General features: G+C 41.9%; 3 protein-coding genes across 4 annotated transcripts in view; 1 reads left to right on the plus strand and 2 right to left on the minus strand.

Moving 5' to 3' along the window:
- Window positions 1-6,443, plus strand: part of naa25 (N-alpha-acetyltransferase 25, NatB auxiliary subunit) — a 61,376-nt gene extending 54,933 nt beyond the window's left edge. Inside the window, exon 24 of the mRNA XM_014022490.1 lies at window positions 5,545-6,443. Within this exon, the coding sequence (XP_013877944.1) occupies window positions 5,545-5,667 (123 nt within the window). The 3' untranslated portion in view covers window positions 5,668-6,443. The remainder of the gene's footprint in view (window positions 1-5,544) is intronic.
- On the minus strand, window positions 1,589-3,212 carry LOC106527569 (uncharacterized; the record flags this gene model as incomplete). Its single annotated transcript, XM_014022492.1, is given in 1 exon segment — window positions 1,589-3,212. A coding segment is annotated over 1 exon segment (1,020 nt), but the record flags the coding sequence as incomplete, so codon positions are not given.
- Window positions 6,444-12,473: 6,030 nt separating the features above from the next.
- tmed2 (transmembrane p24 trafficking protein 2) overlaps window positions 12,474-16,595 on the minus strand; it is a 17,725-nt gene continuing 13,603 nt past the window's right edge. For both annotated transcript variants that reach the window (XM_014022502.1, XM_014022501.1), the window contains 2 exons: window positions 13,614-13,721; window positions 12,474-13,541 (listed from right to left, as the gene is read on the minus strand). In XM_014022502.1, coding sequence (XP_013877956.1) covers window positions 13,417-13,541; window positions 13,614-13,721 — 233 coding nt within the window. In that variant the 3' untranslated portion in view covers window positions 12,474-13,416. The remainder of the gene's footprint in view (window positions 13,542-13,613; window positions 13,722-16,595) is intronic.

The following is a 16,595-nucleotide window of genomic DNA, read 5'->3' on the forward strand; positions in this document are numbered from 1 at the left end:
TGGAAATCAGCCTGTCAGTGACAAGGAGGGCCACGACCCTCCCCCTATATATAGGGCTGTTCCTGCACTGACAGGTTATTCAAAAAGATTATCACCTCTTCCTCGCAACGTTAGAGCAAGGAGGGTGACTTGGTGAGACACTCATGCTACTCAGAGAACTGGGGTTACGACAGTAACTTAAAGTTCTCTTTCATAGCATTCGTTTCGTGTCTCACATTGGGAACAAAAATATACTGACTCCTGTATTGCTCAGCAGACTTCACTACATGCCAGCTGATCAGAGCATCACTTCTTCTGTGCACTTGGTGCTACACTCAGAACTGAATGAGCCAGTGATGGTGCTGTGACCAAGTTTATAAAACCGAGCAAACCTGCTGCACAAATTTCCTGAAGGGACACCCCTTTAAGCAGAGCCCATGAAGAGCTTAAGCCCCTGGTGGAATGGGCACGCAGGCCCTCAGGAGGCTGCAGGCCATTTGAACTATATGCTAAGGCAATCGCACCAGTGATCCAGTGAGAAAACCGCTATTTTGTTACCGGTTTCCCGCACTGATTTTTAGCCCAAGAGACAAACAGTTGGTCACTTTTTCTGACCTGTTTCGTCCTGTCCATGTAGATACATAAAGCACGTACTGGGCAGAGTTTGTGTAGCCTCTCCTGCTCCTCAGAAGAGAACGGAGGATGATTAAAAGCCACTAACTCAATAGGAGAGTAAGAACCCAACACCTTAGGCTCAAAAGCAGGGTTTGGGAGCAGGATCACCTTAGAATTGTCCAAAGAGAATTTTGTGCGGGATGGGTGAACTGATAAAGCATGAATCTCACCCACACGCTTAGTAGAGACAAGTGCCAGCAAAATTGCTGTTTTCAGCGCTACCAACTTTAACTCCACCTGATCCAGAGGCTCGAAGGGCGAAGTAGTGAGAGCCTCCAGTACCAGAGGAAGGTCCCATGTAGGGGGTCATAGGTTTTGAGACAGGCAGTTTTCTGTGAGCCCCCTTCATAAACTGACCTACTAAAGGATGTTGGCCTGCTGTTTTTCCCTCGAAGCCTATGTGGCAGGCTGAAATAGCCGCCAAATAAACTTTGGCGGAAAAAGCTTTTCCCTTATCAAATCAGGTTCTGTAAGAAAGAAAGTGACAGCTACAGAACACTGATAAGGAATCTCCTGAGAGTCGGTGCACTATTTCTCAAAAATGGACCATTTGCACTCATACAGAGATCTTGTTGCAGGTGCCCGTGCATTCTGTATGGTCTCAATTACATTGGTTACAATTACACATGGTGACCTTCCAGGAGAGGAAGGAAGTGTTTTAATGTTAGCTGAACAGCTAGCAGCTCCAAATAATTTATGTGGAAGGACCGCATTTTTGGGCTCCAAGACCCATTCACAGTTTTCCCTTCGCAAATACCTCCCATCCTGTCAGGGAGGCATCTGTTGTGATAACCTTCCTGTTTTGTACAATCCCCATTGGCACACCCTGGGTCAGGGTGCTGATATCTCACCAGGGGCGTAGGGCTGCAGCACAGGCAGCTGTGACTCTCACTTTGTGAGAAATGTGTGAACTCAGCCTCAGCTGAGAAGCCACCCAGCGCTGTATCCCTCTCATGTGGAGACGACCTAGTGGGACCACCACCAGCGCTGAAGCTATTAGCCCCAAGAGTCTGCGACAGAGTCTGAGTGTAACTCTGTTTCCTCTGTGAAACATGGACAGGCAGTCCATCACAGTTTTTACTCTGTCTTCTGTCAGCCTCACTCTGGCCTGGACTGAGTCCAGGGAGAGACCTATGAAAGAGAWGTTCTGAGAAGGACGCAGAAMAYTCTTTTCCATATTTATTTTGAAGCCCAGCTCCATCATGTGCTGTGTTAATGCAGCTGTGTGATTCACAGCCTCCTGCTGGGAGGGTGCTGCGACCAGCCAATCRTCTAYATACATGGCCACTCGGATGCCCTGCCTTCTGAGCGGACCCACCGCCGCCTCTGTGCATTTCACAAACACTCTCRGGCTCAGTGAGAGTCCAAACGGGAGTAYGAGGTAWTYGTAACATTTTCCCTCAAATGCAAACCTGAGATATTTCCTGTTTGGCGGATATATGGATATATGAAAATACGCGTCCTTGAGGTCGATTGATGTAAACCAATCGCCGTGACGCAGGAAGCGCAGCAGGGAGGCGTGAGTCAGCATCTTGAATCTGTATTTTCTCAGATGCTKGTTCAGAGCCCRGAGGTCTAGAATAGCCCGCATTCCGCAGCCACCTCTCTTCGGCACGAGGAAATAACGTGCGTAAAATCCCTCCCRGCTGCKCTCGGGAGGAACTAAGCTGATTGCTCTTTTTTCTAACAGCGAAGAAATCTTTTCTTGTAGAAAAAGAGCAGCTTCTCCCTCTGCTTGTGACTGAATCACTCCGTTGTAACTCAGTGGGGGGGGGCTGCAAACTGTAGCCTGTAACCCCTTTTTATTAATTTCAAAACCCACTCTGAGTTTGTACATTCTGTCCACTTTTCCAGCTGCACCGTCAGGCGGCTGGCCAACCAGTTTGTTAAACACGGGCGGAGACTGCCCTCTAGCGGCTTTGGATTGGAAAAGGTTTCGACCTGCAGTGCGCATGCGCGTGGACTTAGGTTTTTCACAGTTCTGTCCGATTCGGGGAAGAGTCTTTCTCCTTCTGAAAAAGGAGGGACTAAATCCCCGAATTGGCTCATGTTTATGTTTTTCAACATTTTTATTTTTAACTGTGCCCTCGGCTTGAAGCCTGGATGCGACAGTTTGTAAACATTTATTTCTTTTTGACAAAAGATAAATGTGCTTGTGTGACGCTGCTGAGGGCCGCTGCGGGGTTCCTCGTGAACATYGCRTCCTGTGAACTTCGTGGCGCGCTGAGCAGGCTCGAACATCCTCTCGGACACGCACGGAACTTTGCTGAACAGAACTGTGGAGGGAAGAGATTCCAGCTCGTTCCCTCCATCCATGGAGGTCAGGCCAGCCGTTTCCTCCTGACCACCTGAGTGGAGGTGGGTGGTGGCGGTAGGTCGGGGCGGGGGCCCTCGGGCTTCCGCTGCCACAGGACTTTAAAGGGTTTTTGCGGCGCTTGTGGGGCTCCCTGGACCTTTGGCAGTTTTGGGATCCTAAAGGTGGGGGGCAAGCGTGCCGCGGCCTGAGCGAAGGTTTGACGCTGCGGCGGTGGAGCTGCGGTGGTGGAGGCGAAGGTGCGCCTGGACAGCTTCAGGGCCTCGTCGTCTCTTTTCTTTTCCGCCCACCTCTTTTGCATCGAGGTGACTGCGGAGCCAAACAGACCCTGCGGAGTGATGGGAGTGTCGAGGAGGTCCTCCTCTTTTGTGGAGAGTGGTGAGATTCAACCACCTGGCCCACTCCTGCAGAACCATCAGCCCCATGGTTCTCTGCCCATAGCCTGGATCGCCACTTTGTGCAGCTGGAGACAGTGGTCCGTGATGATGCAGACTTTGTCCCACAGAGCAGTATCTGATGAGGCGGTCATCTGCTCCTCTAGCTTCGCCTGATACACCATGAGCATGGAAAGAAGCATTCAGAGCCCGGACTGACAGTGCAGCCGCTTTATAGGACAGGCTGGACTGAAAATGGTCTGTTCTGGAGGGGAGAGCGGGGCCACCTGCCGACATGGAAGTCTTCGGGTGCAGGTGCGCCGCGACCGCAGGCTCGACTGGAGGTATTTGGCGGAGACCGCATTTTTCCATGTCCACACAGTCCAGCACCGAGCTGCCCGCCACCGGGTGCTTCTCCTTGAAAGGCTTGCTGCGCCAGGAGATGGACAGTTCTTCCAGCAGCTCGGGGGAAAACGGCAGGAGCTATTTGCCTGTTTTCTTTGCTTTAGGCAGCTTCTTTCCGTCGAAACATGAACGGACCGCCTCAACTTGGACCTCAGGCCACTGGATGTCGAGCTTCGCAGTGGCGCATTTACACACATCGTGCAGGTCTAAATCCAGCTCTGGCGAGGATGGGTCTTCATGACCGGGTCGGCCCGCATCAGAAAGAGCAGATTTTACAACCTGTCCTGACTGCTGGGCAGATGGATCATAATCCTCCTCGTCATCTGAGAAAGGGAGCTCTGAGTCATCGGAGAGCTTGCCTCCTGCCAAGTAATCCAGCGAGCTCGAAGTGAGAGCCTGCTCCATCGTTTCGGATGGAAGCGGGTCTGCAGTTTCGAGCAAGTCGCCCCATCTTGTTCCAACTTCAGGTTCAGAGACCTGGGCAACCACCGTGTCGGCTGGGTCCTGTTCGGCAGCTGTCGAAGCCAGCACCGGGTCCCCGCTGGACAGTGTCAACTGACAGGCCAGACGACGACGGAGCACCTTGAGGGAGAACCGRCTGCAGTGCGCACACTCCTCCGCCGACTCAAGGGATGCTTAGGCATGTTTCAAGCCGAGGCACACCACACAGGTTGGGTGGGTGTCCCAGCTTGATATTTTATTGCCACACGGGCAGGCCCGTGGCTGTGGGCCCTCCACTGGTTTTGCTGAAGCCCCCGCGGCCTCCGTGTTCCAGGGAGATGTTTGAGCTGGTGACAGCTAGGCTAACCAGGTACGGCTAGGCTTGGGGGGGAGCGTTGCGACGTCCCGTTGGGGTAGCTCAAACCATTAAAGTATTGCTACTTTTTTATAGTATTGCTACTTATATAAGTATTGCTACTTATATAAGTATTGCTACTTTTTTTTTTGATGGTATTGCTACCGATAACCAGACACTCTGTGCGGTGCTGTGCTAACCCAGAGCAAAGCGCCCAGCGACCGCGCTTACGCACGAGTCTATGGACAGTTTAGCTAGGCTCTGAGAAGAGGCAGTACCTGGAGAGAGCTGGTGGAACTTCTGCTCGTTTCAAGAAGAGATTTTTGAATAACCTGTCAGTGCAGGAACAGCCCTATTTATAGAGGGAGGGTCGTGGCCCTCCTTGTCACTGACAGGCTGATTTCCAGCAAATCCTGGCTGGCGTAATGTAATATGAGCTTCTGATGAGATCACGCCGAAGGCGTTCCCAATGTGAGACACGAAACGAATGCTATGAAAGAGAACAACAGTTTTTAACTTTGGGGGCCAAAGTTAAAAACTGTTGTTCATGTGAGGCCCTCAAGGTGGCGCTTGTGGGCTGCGGCCCATGGGTTAAGAATGTCTGTGTTAAACTATTTTAAAGCAGCTATTTATAAAACTACAATCTCAGGTACATGGAGAAATATAGACTTTCCAAGATTAACAGTAAACAAATTGACCAGTACTGTTCTAATTTTAAATATAATTTTACAAATTGCCAAACTGGCCTAAAGGTCACAGTTTCTATATTTTGTATTCATAGATATGCTTTCAATGTTTGTTTGCAGTGTACTCACCCTTTTTTAGCATGTAGGCGCAAAACCAAGAACATGTAGGTTTGAAGGAACAGAGTATTTGGATGCATCTGCGATCATCTCTTGATGTTTGTTTGTGTTCTGACTTGTTTGTGTTCTATCCTGATGTTTCTGTTTTTGCTTCATCTTGATTATGTTTCTGTATTTGTGTTCCAACTTGTGTCACAGGAGGAGGAAGCATTTACAAAGGCTGCTATGGACAAGGTGCAGGGCAGTTACCTGCACTCACTTCAGGAGGTGGCAGATCTGCTTAAAAAAAGAGCAGAAACTGTAAAGAACCTCAAGATCTGAACATCATCACACACTTCAAACTGATGAGGACTGTGTACCCCATCGTCATGTCACCCTTTGCCGGCCTGTGTGTCCTTGGTACTGGACTCTGTCATGTTCTGTTGTTTCTCACTTGCGCTGTTTGTTTGTTTTTATTCTCCCCACATTGACACAAACCTCTGAAGCATCTGCAGCTATTAGACCACATAAGCCTGTAGGTAAACTCCTAAATTTATACAGCTGTAATTCAGGCATATTGATACCTTAAATAATTATTTTTAGATTATTTAGGAAGAGTAAATCCAGTTTTATCCCTAATAAATTATTGTACATAATGAAGAAAAGACACAATGTTTGTTGACTTATGCCTTTATCTCTGAAGAGAAATGTTTTTCCATCTGTTTCTCTGCTTAAAAAGCAAACTGGCAGAATTCTTCTGATGAACACCTGGAAATGCAAACGTAACTCCCAGTCTAAACCCTTAGGACTGACATTTACTTCTATCAAATCGTTTTGTTTGTCTTTTTTTGGTTTTGAGTACTATGTGTGATGCTTTGAACCACCTCTGTAGTTGCAGTATTAGAAAGAGATCAGCTAAATATTCTTTTGTTTTACTTTATTTTATTTTATTTTTTATTGCCCCTTTACCTCATCTCTGGTGTTAGTAAACAAACTCATTGAGGAATCTGGAGTTTGATGCTGAAAGGACAAGTATGACCTGCAAACAAAGAGTTAGATCTGTGCATGTTTTTTGAATCACAAAGTATTTCATTAAACATGAACAGATTTTATTTAAACTTTTATAAAGTAATGCTTGGACATAAAACACCACTTGACATTTGGAGTTAACCTAATTGAAAATGCTCTCATTTCTCTGTGTGTACGTTTTTGCTATCTTGTGGGGACGACTTTTGGCCATTGTCCTGGTACACACAGCCTGGTCAGGACCCACTGTTCCAGTTTCAATGGCAGAGATATCGTTTGTGGGTCAGGGGTTTGGTTTAGGACCAAGGTGTGAATTGAGTTTAGGTTAGTTTTGTACCTGTGAGGTTAACTTTAGGGTAGGGTCAGTGTTAGGCTTTAGAAATCACCAGTAAATGAATGAAAATCAATGCAAAGTCCTCACAAGGACAAAACAACAAACGTACGTGTGAGCATGTGTGTGTGTGTACTTATTTTTACTACATAGTGAGGACCATTTGTAACACAGTTACTATCAAAATGAGATCTTTGATGTAAAGTGAGGACCTCTTCAATGTCCACTGTATTTGCAGCTCTGCTGTGCTTTACTGGTTGGGTTTAGAGGTATGGTGTGGATTAAGTTTTGGTTCAGGTTAGGAAAAGACCATTAATGGTTAGTTTTAGGGAAAATGTCTGGGTTAGGCATAAATACAGTTACAAAAATGAATGGAAGTCAATACAATGTCCTCTGTTTGATGCAAGTACGTGTGTGTGTCTGTGTACATTTTTATTACTTGGTGTTGAAAATATTTGACCATTTTCCTGGTACACACAGCCTTATGAGGAGCTATTGTTCCTTATGGGGACAAAAGCCTGATCCCCATGAGTTCAAAGTCTGGTTTGAGGGGGTGGGATTAGGGTGTGAATTGAGTTTAGGTCAGGGTGGTTAGGTTTAAGGTAAGGGGTCACGGTTAGGCTATAGAAATGACCAGTAAATGAGTGGAAGTCGATGCAAAGTTCCTATGACAACAGAAGAAAACATATGTTTGTATGTAGTGACCCTCCCACCCTCGTGTGTGGTGACCAGATTAACAGCATCCACTATCGAGGAGTCATCAGTCTTTTTAATGTATTGTCCACAAGAACTTGTTTTTAACAGCAGATGAAGCAAAATATTAAAATGGTCTTTCTATATTTTCTTTTTTGTTTTGGTCATACTTGTTCACACTCCTCTTTCTTCCAGAACTCCAAACTAAAATCTTATTGTGCTTTAATAGTTGCACTGTTACAGACCTCACCATGGAGCATTAGTAGATGACTGTTGGTACTTTATTTGGATTTCTTTTACTTTTTAAGACCTTGGAAGAGTAGTTTAAAAAGTAAGCAATAGCCTTTGCCTCCACACTCACTGGAAGTCGAATCTGTTGAACCAGTTCCTAACATGTGTTTTTTAATACGTTAAAAAGTCAATGCTAGTCTGTCTTTGCAGAGAAGATGTGGCTGCACACAATATTTTGTATGTGTTGAGGTCTAAAATGATGGATGACAATCTGAACTGTTGTCTCATTGCCCTTTTATTAGAAAATGGAAAACAGAAACACTGGAATGTCAGATTTTTTTAATAAAAAGGGTAAATGTGAAACTGCTGTGCATTTTTTTCTTTTTTACATGATTATAATGCACTTTATTTTTTACCAAAATTCTGTATGAATTGGAGCTTTTTTGAGAGTTACTAATGTAAAGTGCTCTGCAAATTAAATTACTACTCCCACCAAGGAGATTGTTTTCAGTACCATTGGTTTGTTTCATACGTTTATCCGTACACAAGATTTCATAAAGGTTTGAACAGGTTTTTATTTATAACTTTTTCAAAACAGAAAAAATATATATCCACTGTGCTTCTATATAAACATACCTTGTTATCAGATTGTCAAACCAAATTATAACAATGCCTTGTACAGCCAATTATGTAATGTAATAAAATCAGGCTTCAAAATATTAAAACTGCATTATGTAATAATCAGCACAAAATGTAATAAATTCCTTGAACGCATTTTTGCAATCCTTTCAACCGCATTCTCTCCGGGTACTCCGGCTTCCTCCCACAGACCAAAAACATGACTGTTAGGTTAATTGATAACTAAATTGTCCCTAGGTGTCAGTGAGAGAGTGAATGGTTGTCTCGTTTGTTTCTGTGTGGCCCTGTGATGGACTTACAACCTGTCCAGGGTGTACTCTGCCCCTTGCAATGTGACTGCTGGAAATGGGCACCAGTGACCCCAGAAAAAGAATAAACAGGTATAGATGGATGTTACAAAATGCAGAGGTTGAGCTTTCTTTTGAAATGACAATATGACACATTATATGGTAATGTATAATTGACTTGCAACCTATCCAGAGTGTATCCCGTGCCTCGCACAGTTACTGCTGGACTTGGTCACCAGTGACCCCTGTGTCCCTGAAGGGAAGAAGTGGATATAGATAATGGATGGATGGATGATGTAATAATGTGCGTTATGTAATAAACAATCACAAACCAGTGTTTGTGTTCATCCTAGTCGGTATATGTGTAATAATGATCATGTTGCAGATGCACTAAATAAAACTGGTCAATAAATACCAACTTTTTTAGCATTTACTTGCCTATTAAATTGCCTATGAAATGCCTATCATTCAAGGCAAAACAATCAAGACAAGAGGAAGTCATCCCCTACAGCACCGGTGAACATCCAGGGAAAAGACATTGAGACAGTGGACTCTTACAAGTACCTGTGTGTTCACCTCAACAACAAGCTGGACTGGACTACAAACAGACATCTTGTATAAGAAGGGCCAGAGTCGACTCCACCTACTGAGGAGGCTGAGGTCCTTCGGTGTCTGCAGGACTCTGTTAAAGATATTCTAGGACATGGTGGTAGTATCTGCCCTTTTCTATGGAGTGGTCTGCTGGGGGGCTGGATGTACTGAAAGGGACAGGAACAGGATAGACAAACTGGTACGGAAGTCAAGCTCTGTGCTGGGGTGTCGTCTGGAGCCTGTGGTAGTGGTGGGTGAGAGGAGGATGCTGGCAAAACTGACAACCATCATGAACAACCCCCACCACCCTCTGCATGAACCGGAGGAGGGCTTCAGAGACTAAAACATCCTTGCTGCAGGACAGTGCACTTCCATAGGTCATTCGTTCGACTGTATAACACATCATGATGTTATCAGTCACTTGGACAATTCACCTACACTGTCATCACTAATATGCACCTTCATATACTTTCATTTATTTACTGTACTATACTGTATTTACAGAGATTAGACAATAAAACTGAAACACCTGGTTTTAGACCAGAACATCCCTTTCAGACAGCTTCCTCTTGTGTCAACAGTTCATCCTGTTGGATGTGGTTGGTCCTTCTTGGTGGTATGCTGACATTACCCTGGATACTGTGGCTCTTGATACATCACAAAGACTTGCTGTCTTGGTCACAGATGCTCCAGCAAGATGTGCACCAACAATTTGTCCTCTTTTGAACTCTGATGTCACCTAAAATGTTGTGCATTGCAATATTTTGAGCAAATCTGTGCTCTTACCCTGCTAATTCAATTCAGTTCAGTTTATTTGTGTAGTGTCAAGTCACAATACGTTGTCTCAGAGCACTGTACATGAAAAAAGAATAATCTAAAGAAGTCAGCAGATTGTGTTGAATCCCTTCATCACAGTCTCCCATCCTGAGCAAACAGTGGAGAGGAAAAACTCCCTGCTAATCAGGAAGAAACCTCCAGCAGAACCAGGCTCAGGACAGGTAATTAAATTAGATAATTAAATTAATGTGACAAATTATCCTAAACTGTTTGGTCAGGAAGGCAGGAAGGGACCCATATGCAGGCAAGCAGGCTCAAAGCAAAAATATTTATTAAATGAAAAGCCGACATGGCAGCAGCAAAAATACAAAACAAAAAACTGGAATGAACGAGAGGGAGCCAGGGCAGAGAACCAAACAATGATTGGATGAAGGTGGAGAGAAAATAAACAGAATACATACTCAGCGGATAAGTGGAAAGTGGAGACAGCTGAGATGGTTACAAGTAGGGGTGTAAGAAAATATCGATACACTGAAATATTGCAATATTTCATTTCCCGATACTGTATCGATATTCTAAAGCCCTGTATCGATTTTTTATTAAGGTTTAAAATGTTAACTTTCCTGCCAGCCATTCATTTTTATGTTGTAGTTCAGCCTCTGACCACTAGTTGGCAGCAGTGAGGCAGCCGTTTGGCTCCTCTACCTCTTGAGGTAGAGGCTATTGTTAAGTGTTGGGTGACCATATTTTAAATTAATATTAACAACTAAAAGCTGCAAAAAATATATTTTCAAACTATTTATTGTCAAATTTAGTCTAATAATTGAAAACATGGATGAAATAAGAAATATGAAACAAATAAAATAAAACACATACAAAGCAGAACACAGTTAAATGTATCAAAAGTATGTCTATGTAATATTAGAATTTTCTGAGACAAAGAATTTTGGTTTTTCATTTTTTTCCCTGTAAGAGGTTTTTATTTAATAGAATTTTGGGGGTAAAAAAATCGCAATATATCGCCTTGCTTAGTATCGCAATATATCGGGATATATCATATCGTGACCCCTCTGTCATGATATGTATCGTATCGCCAAATTCTTGCCAATACACAGCCCTAATTACAAGTGCAGGCAGGTGTGAAAGAAAGATCAAGAATGAACAGAGTAACTGAGGGCTGACACAAGAGTTATGACACGAAGAAGGCACATGGAGACAGCACATCATAAAACACAAAGCACACGCAAGATTGTGCCCTGACTTGAACATTAAGTGACTCAACGCGACATCGTTCATGAGTAAAATAAAAGTTTATCCGTTAAGAACTATAAAAATTGTATCATACGCATCTAAAACAAATATTTCTACTAAACATTTTTTGTTAAAATAAATTCTGTCTCAAAAAATAGTGGCGGGGCGGCGCCCTCTAGTGACCAGCCGCCTCTTGTTTCGATACGTCTGGAGTTTTGTGTGGAAAACGATGTACGCAAGGTTTTTGTGCGTATGCACCGTTGATACGAGGCCCCTGCTCTGGAGCAGCAGGTGACGCGTTCTGGAATGAGGCTTTTTAAATAAACCAGTTTTGAGAAAAAAAGGTCATCTTTTGTGCACTGCAGGAGAAATGCCCACCTGCTTAAAAAAAAAGCAACTACTCAAAAATACATTTGTCTTTTTACATCAGTAACTTCATGTGTAGAATTTCAATAGTGTAGCAGTACTTTGAGTGGGTTATTTTAATACTGTCCACCCATCACTGGTCCAGTAGAAGCCATGACGGTGTGGTGATAGGGGTGTAAGAAAATATCGATACACTGAAATATCGCGATATTTCATTTCCCGATACTGTATCGATATTCTAAAGCCCTGTATCGATTTTTTATGAAGGTTTAAAATGTCAACTTTCCTGCCAGCCATTTATTTTTATGTTGTAGTTCAGCCTCTTGACCACTAGTTGGCAGCAGTGAGCCAGCCAAATGGCTGGCTCACTGCTCTACAACATAAAAATGAAAGGCTAGTTGGCAGCAGTGAGCCAGTCATTTGGCTCCTCTACCTCTTGAGGTAGAGGCTATTATTAAGTGTTGGGTGACCATATTGTAAATTGATATTAAAAACTAAAAGCTGCAAAAAATATACTTTCAACCTATTTATTGGCAAATTTAGTCTGATAATTGAAAACATGGATGAAATAAGAAATATGAAACAAATAAAATAAAACACATACAAAGCAGAACACAGCTAAATGTATCAAAAGCATGTCTATGTAATATTAGAATTTTCTGAGACAATGAATTTTGGTTTTTCATTTTTTTCCCCAGTAAGAGGTTTTTATTTAACAGCGTTTTTGGACAAAAAAATCACAATATATCGCCTTGTTTACAGTATCGCAATATATCGGGATATATCGTATCGTGACCCCTCTGTCATGATATGTATCGTATCGCCAAATTCTTGCCAATACACAGCCCCGTGGTGACAGTTGAAATCTCAGATATTTTGCTTGTTCAGCAGCCATTTATTTTCTTCCTGGTCATAAAAGATTAGTAAGTGGTATAAAAAAATTTTGAATAGAAAAAGACAGTGTAGAATATCTTTATTATGAAACCTGTGGGATTTTTCACAACTATTTTATATTTGTACAGACCCATTTAGAATTAACTGTGATGACAAAAAGAAACTGTAACAGGTCATGTTTTTCTTTTTCCCTTACAAAACTGTATCGTATTTTGTAACATGCAGTGCCTTAAATCTCTCTTGTTTGTAGTAATTAGAAATTTGTGTCTTCCAGGCAGCTGCATGTTACTAAAAACAATTCAGAATTAAAAATTTCAATTTGATATACAATTATATCTTTTGAAACCCCAAACCCTGACAAAAACAATCATAGTAAAATCAAATAAGAACACAGCAGTCATTAGGTGCCCCCTACCCCACCTCAATCAACTTGTAACACACATCAGTATTCAGCTACTTTTCTTTGGAGCTGCACATTAAATTGTTTAAAATCTGACCATTACTCAGCTCCTCAAATCCTTAGTCAAGTTTTTAAATTGCATTTAAATTAATGGTGGCTTAGAGAGCAGTTGTAATGGTGATCCTTCAGATACTTTGATGTATACATCAGGAGTGCAGTTTGTCATTTGAACATTAAAAATGGTCGGTGAACTGTGGCTTTGACACCAGGAACAAAACCCTTATATTCTCAGACAATAAGGTCTAATTTAATGTTCATTTGAAAATGTTTCTAGATAAATATTAAGCCCCACCCACTGCACTGGCAAATTGGAACTGGCAATTAACTAATTATTAAACAATTTAAAAAAAAAAAGATGAACTAGAATAAAATAAAATAAAATAAAATAAAAAACAAACTTATAAAGAAGGATTTAATCTGGTAACAGGAGAACACACATTCTTAAATCCAATCAGGTGTAGGCCTTTCTCATGTTAGCACTATCATTTCCAGAATGTAAATAACTGTCTTGATGTTGGAGGACATACGGGCATCATCTAAATTCTTTACACCACTCGTCGAACTTCAAAGAATCTCTTCAAGTAGTAAATCTGTCCAAGTGTCATCGCCACCAGAACCAGAGCTTCAAAAAAGGACCACAGGACCACTCTGCTGTTTGTGTTGTCATTGACTGGGGAGGAGCAAAAGACAGATGTTAAGACACTTTACTAAAATTAACTCTTATTTGTGCATTTGTGCTTACTTGCTCTGTGTATCCTTTCTCGGACTTCCATGTATTCCTGCTCATGCTTTACTGCCGTCATAGCAACTGCCAGCTCATTGATCATCTCCTCCAGTTTGTTTTGATGGGCTGAAATGGAAACCAATCCGTCACCAATCAGGACGCATGATTGTGAAAAAACAACATGCATCAGTTTTATTCAACACATGCAGAACATTTTCACACTTAGCAGGTGATTTTGCCACAACTGCAGGTTTAATTTTCACTGTGCAGGCTATCAAACATTAAACACTGCAGATTTAGAGTATAGAGGGTAAGCACATACATCACTGTTCTTTATGGAACTTTTAGGACACACCCACTGAGAGGCAAAACCTGGCATCTACTGAAAAGTTGTTGGACTGGGAGGATAAGTAAATTAACGAGGTAAAGGCGACACGCCCACTTCAGAAGATAGTCTACTGTGGTACAAGCACGACACAATCTTGTCAGGAGTGGGCTGTCAATGGAAACAATTTATCATGGCTAGATTTCTGAGCAGAACTGCGTACAAATATTAGTTTTTATCCAATTTTTCAACTATTAATTCATCATGGAGGAAATTTGACTTGCATCCAAACAATTCATTGTACGCTGAAAAAGGAAAACATGGACAGCAAGAATAGTGTTGAGATGTTTTATAAAAAAAAATTATACATGGATTGTTACAAATACTTGATGGTGGGCACATTTCTGATAATCTATTAATTGAGGAACTAGTCACTCATTAGGCGAGTTAGCTTTTTTGCTAACTTCAGAAACCATTAGTGGACAGATTAGCTTCTGCTAAATGAGGCCTGCTAATTTTAAGTCCAACAAAAAAATTCACAACTTCTATTTTTATGCCATTTATTCCTAATTAATTGGCCCTGTGATGGACTTGCGACCTGTCCAGGGTGTACCTCGCCCCTCACACAGTAACTACAGGACATGGTCACCAGTGACCCTGAACAGAAGTGAGCATAGATGATGAATGGATATTCCTAATTAAATAAAAACTATCCCCCTTACAAGCAGTGCTGCATGTGTCATGTACTGTGTGAGAATATAGAAAAAAAAGAAAAAGAAAGAAAATAACATTTAACAATATTTAAATACAAAAAATGATTATGTATAAAATATGGTAGAGAAGAACTTTTACATTTATTGTTCGACTAACTTCAGACAGCATTTATAAAAATAAACTCGATCAACAAAATGCTTTTAGTCTGAAAGGGTTAAACTGGATGTATCCCAAGTTAGACAGAGGTGTAAATCTGATTTGGATTGGCCAATTTTTTCCACAAATGATTCCAACCACCTTCCAATTAAACTACAGAAAACCAGTAACTGGTTTGCTTAAGGTCCACCAGTCTTCAACTGGAAAGAGATGAAGAAATGCAACAGGGACTGGTGGACACTTGTTTTAGAGGTTTGTGTTATCTTCCACTAATTTTGTAATCTGTTTAGTGGTTTAGCACAATGAGGTATAGGCAACACACCCGCTTCAGAATTTAGTCCATGGTGGTACGAGCACAACGTTGTCTTGTGAAGGGTGGGCTGTCAATGTAAACAATTGATCATGGCTAGATCTCAGAAGAGCTTTTTGTCCAATTTTTCTATCATTAATTCATCATGAAGGAAATTCGATTTGAATCCAAGACAAGAAGATATCAGATATAAGATATCACACGCTGAAAAAGGAAATCCTGGGAAGAAGAAAAAAAAGAGAATTCTTCAGTCTGAGGAGTTTCAGGCAAACTCAGCCTCATAACCTCTGCATGGTGGACAAACAGGTTTGACGATGTCAATAAGCACTCTTTGTTCACACACAAAAGTAGACCCTAAGCCTAACAATAGATAGTTAGGGCCCTGATTATCTAGATTACCTCTATTGAGAGGATCATGTGCACCCAAGGGTGTAACTTTCTGAAGGACTGGTGTGGACATGTCCCCACCAACTTTGGCCGGACAGGGACAGTCCCCACCAATATTTGCACATCTTTTTTCCTTTGCGTGCATCTACATTTCCTGACAGTAGGAAGCAACAACTGCTGTGTCTAACTTTTCCAGAAAAAAAAAAAAAAAAAAGTACGCTGCGCACCCTCCCTCCCTCCTGCTCCTCATCTCTCTCATATCACACTGCAGAAGCTGCTGGGAGCCTGCTACACCTTCCACTTCACCACCTCCCTTCCTTTTCTCTGAAGTGTGAGGACACACACTCGTGCGCGCAGACACACACATGCACACACATATGCACGCACACTCGCACGCGTGCGGTGGGGGCGTGCTAGCTGCCTGCTGTAAAACAACGTGGTGGTCAGAGCTTCAGAGCTACTGGAGCAGGTAATGGTCTGATAACGTCCAGCTGCTGGAAAAACTTTATTCTTTACAAAGGACCAAAAAATAAGTGAAAATGTAGGACAGCACTGTTATTTTTCTTATGAAAAGTTAGCTTGCTGCTAGTTATCTATCAGCTAGTGTTAGCAATCACTTAATGATGACATTATTATTGAGTTTTTTTTTTTTTTTTTGGTAAATCAGTTAAACTCTATTTTAATGCTAAGACTGAGTCCAGGTCCACTCTGATATTTATTGATTCCCTGTTATAATTTACATTCATAAAGTCACAGATTATTTCTCTAATTAAATATACCAGCTTCATGATTTACACGTTATTTACTTGACTTTTTAAAGCTGACTGAATTCAGGTGGCAGTAAAACCGTAACACTTAATCTATCTGTTGATGTACAGGTGCTGGTCATAAAATTAGAATATCATGAAAAAGTAGATTTATTTCAGTAATTCCATTTAAAAAGTGAAACTTGTATATTATATTCATACATTACATACAAACTCATATATTTCAAATGTTTATTTCGTTTAATTTTGATGATTACAAATGACAACTGTTGTGGAATACTTATTATGTATCACCTGGACACTGTCCACTTGTTCCTGTGCCTGTTCCTGTTCCTGAAGAT

The sequence above is a fragment of the Austrofundulus limnaeus genome, unplaced genomic scaffold (genome assembly GCF_001266775.1).
Source record: "Austrofundulus limnaeus strain Quisiro unplaced genomic scaffold, Austrofundulus_limnaeus-1.0 Scaffold332, whole genome shotgun sequence".
Lineage (NCBI taxonomy): Eukaryota > Metazoa > Chordata > Actinopteri > Cyprinodontiformes > Rivulidae > Austrofundulus > Austrofundulus limnaeus.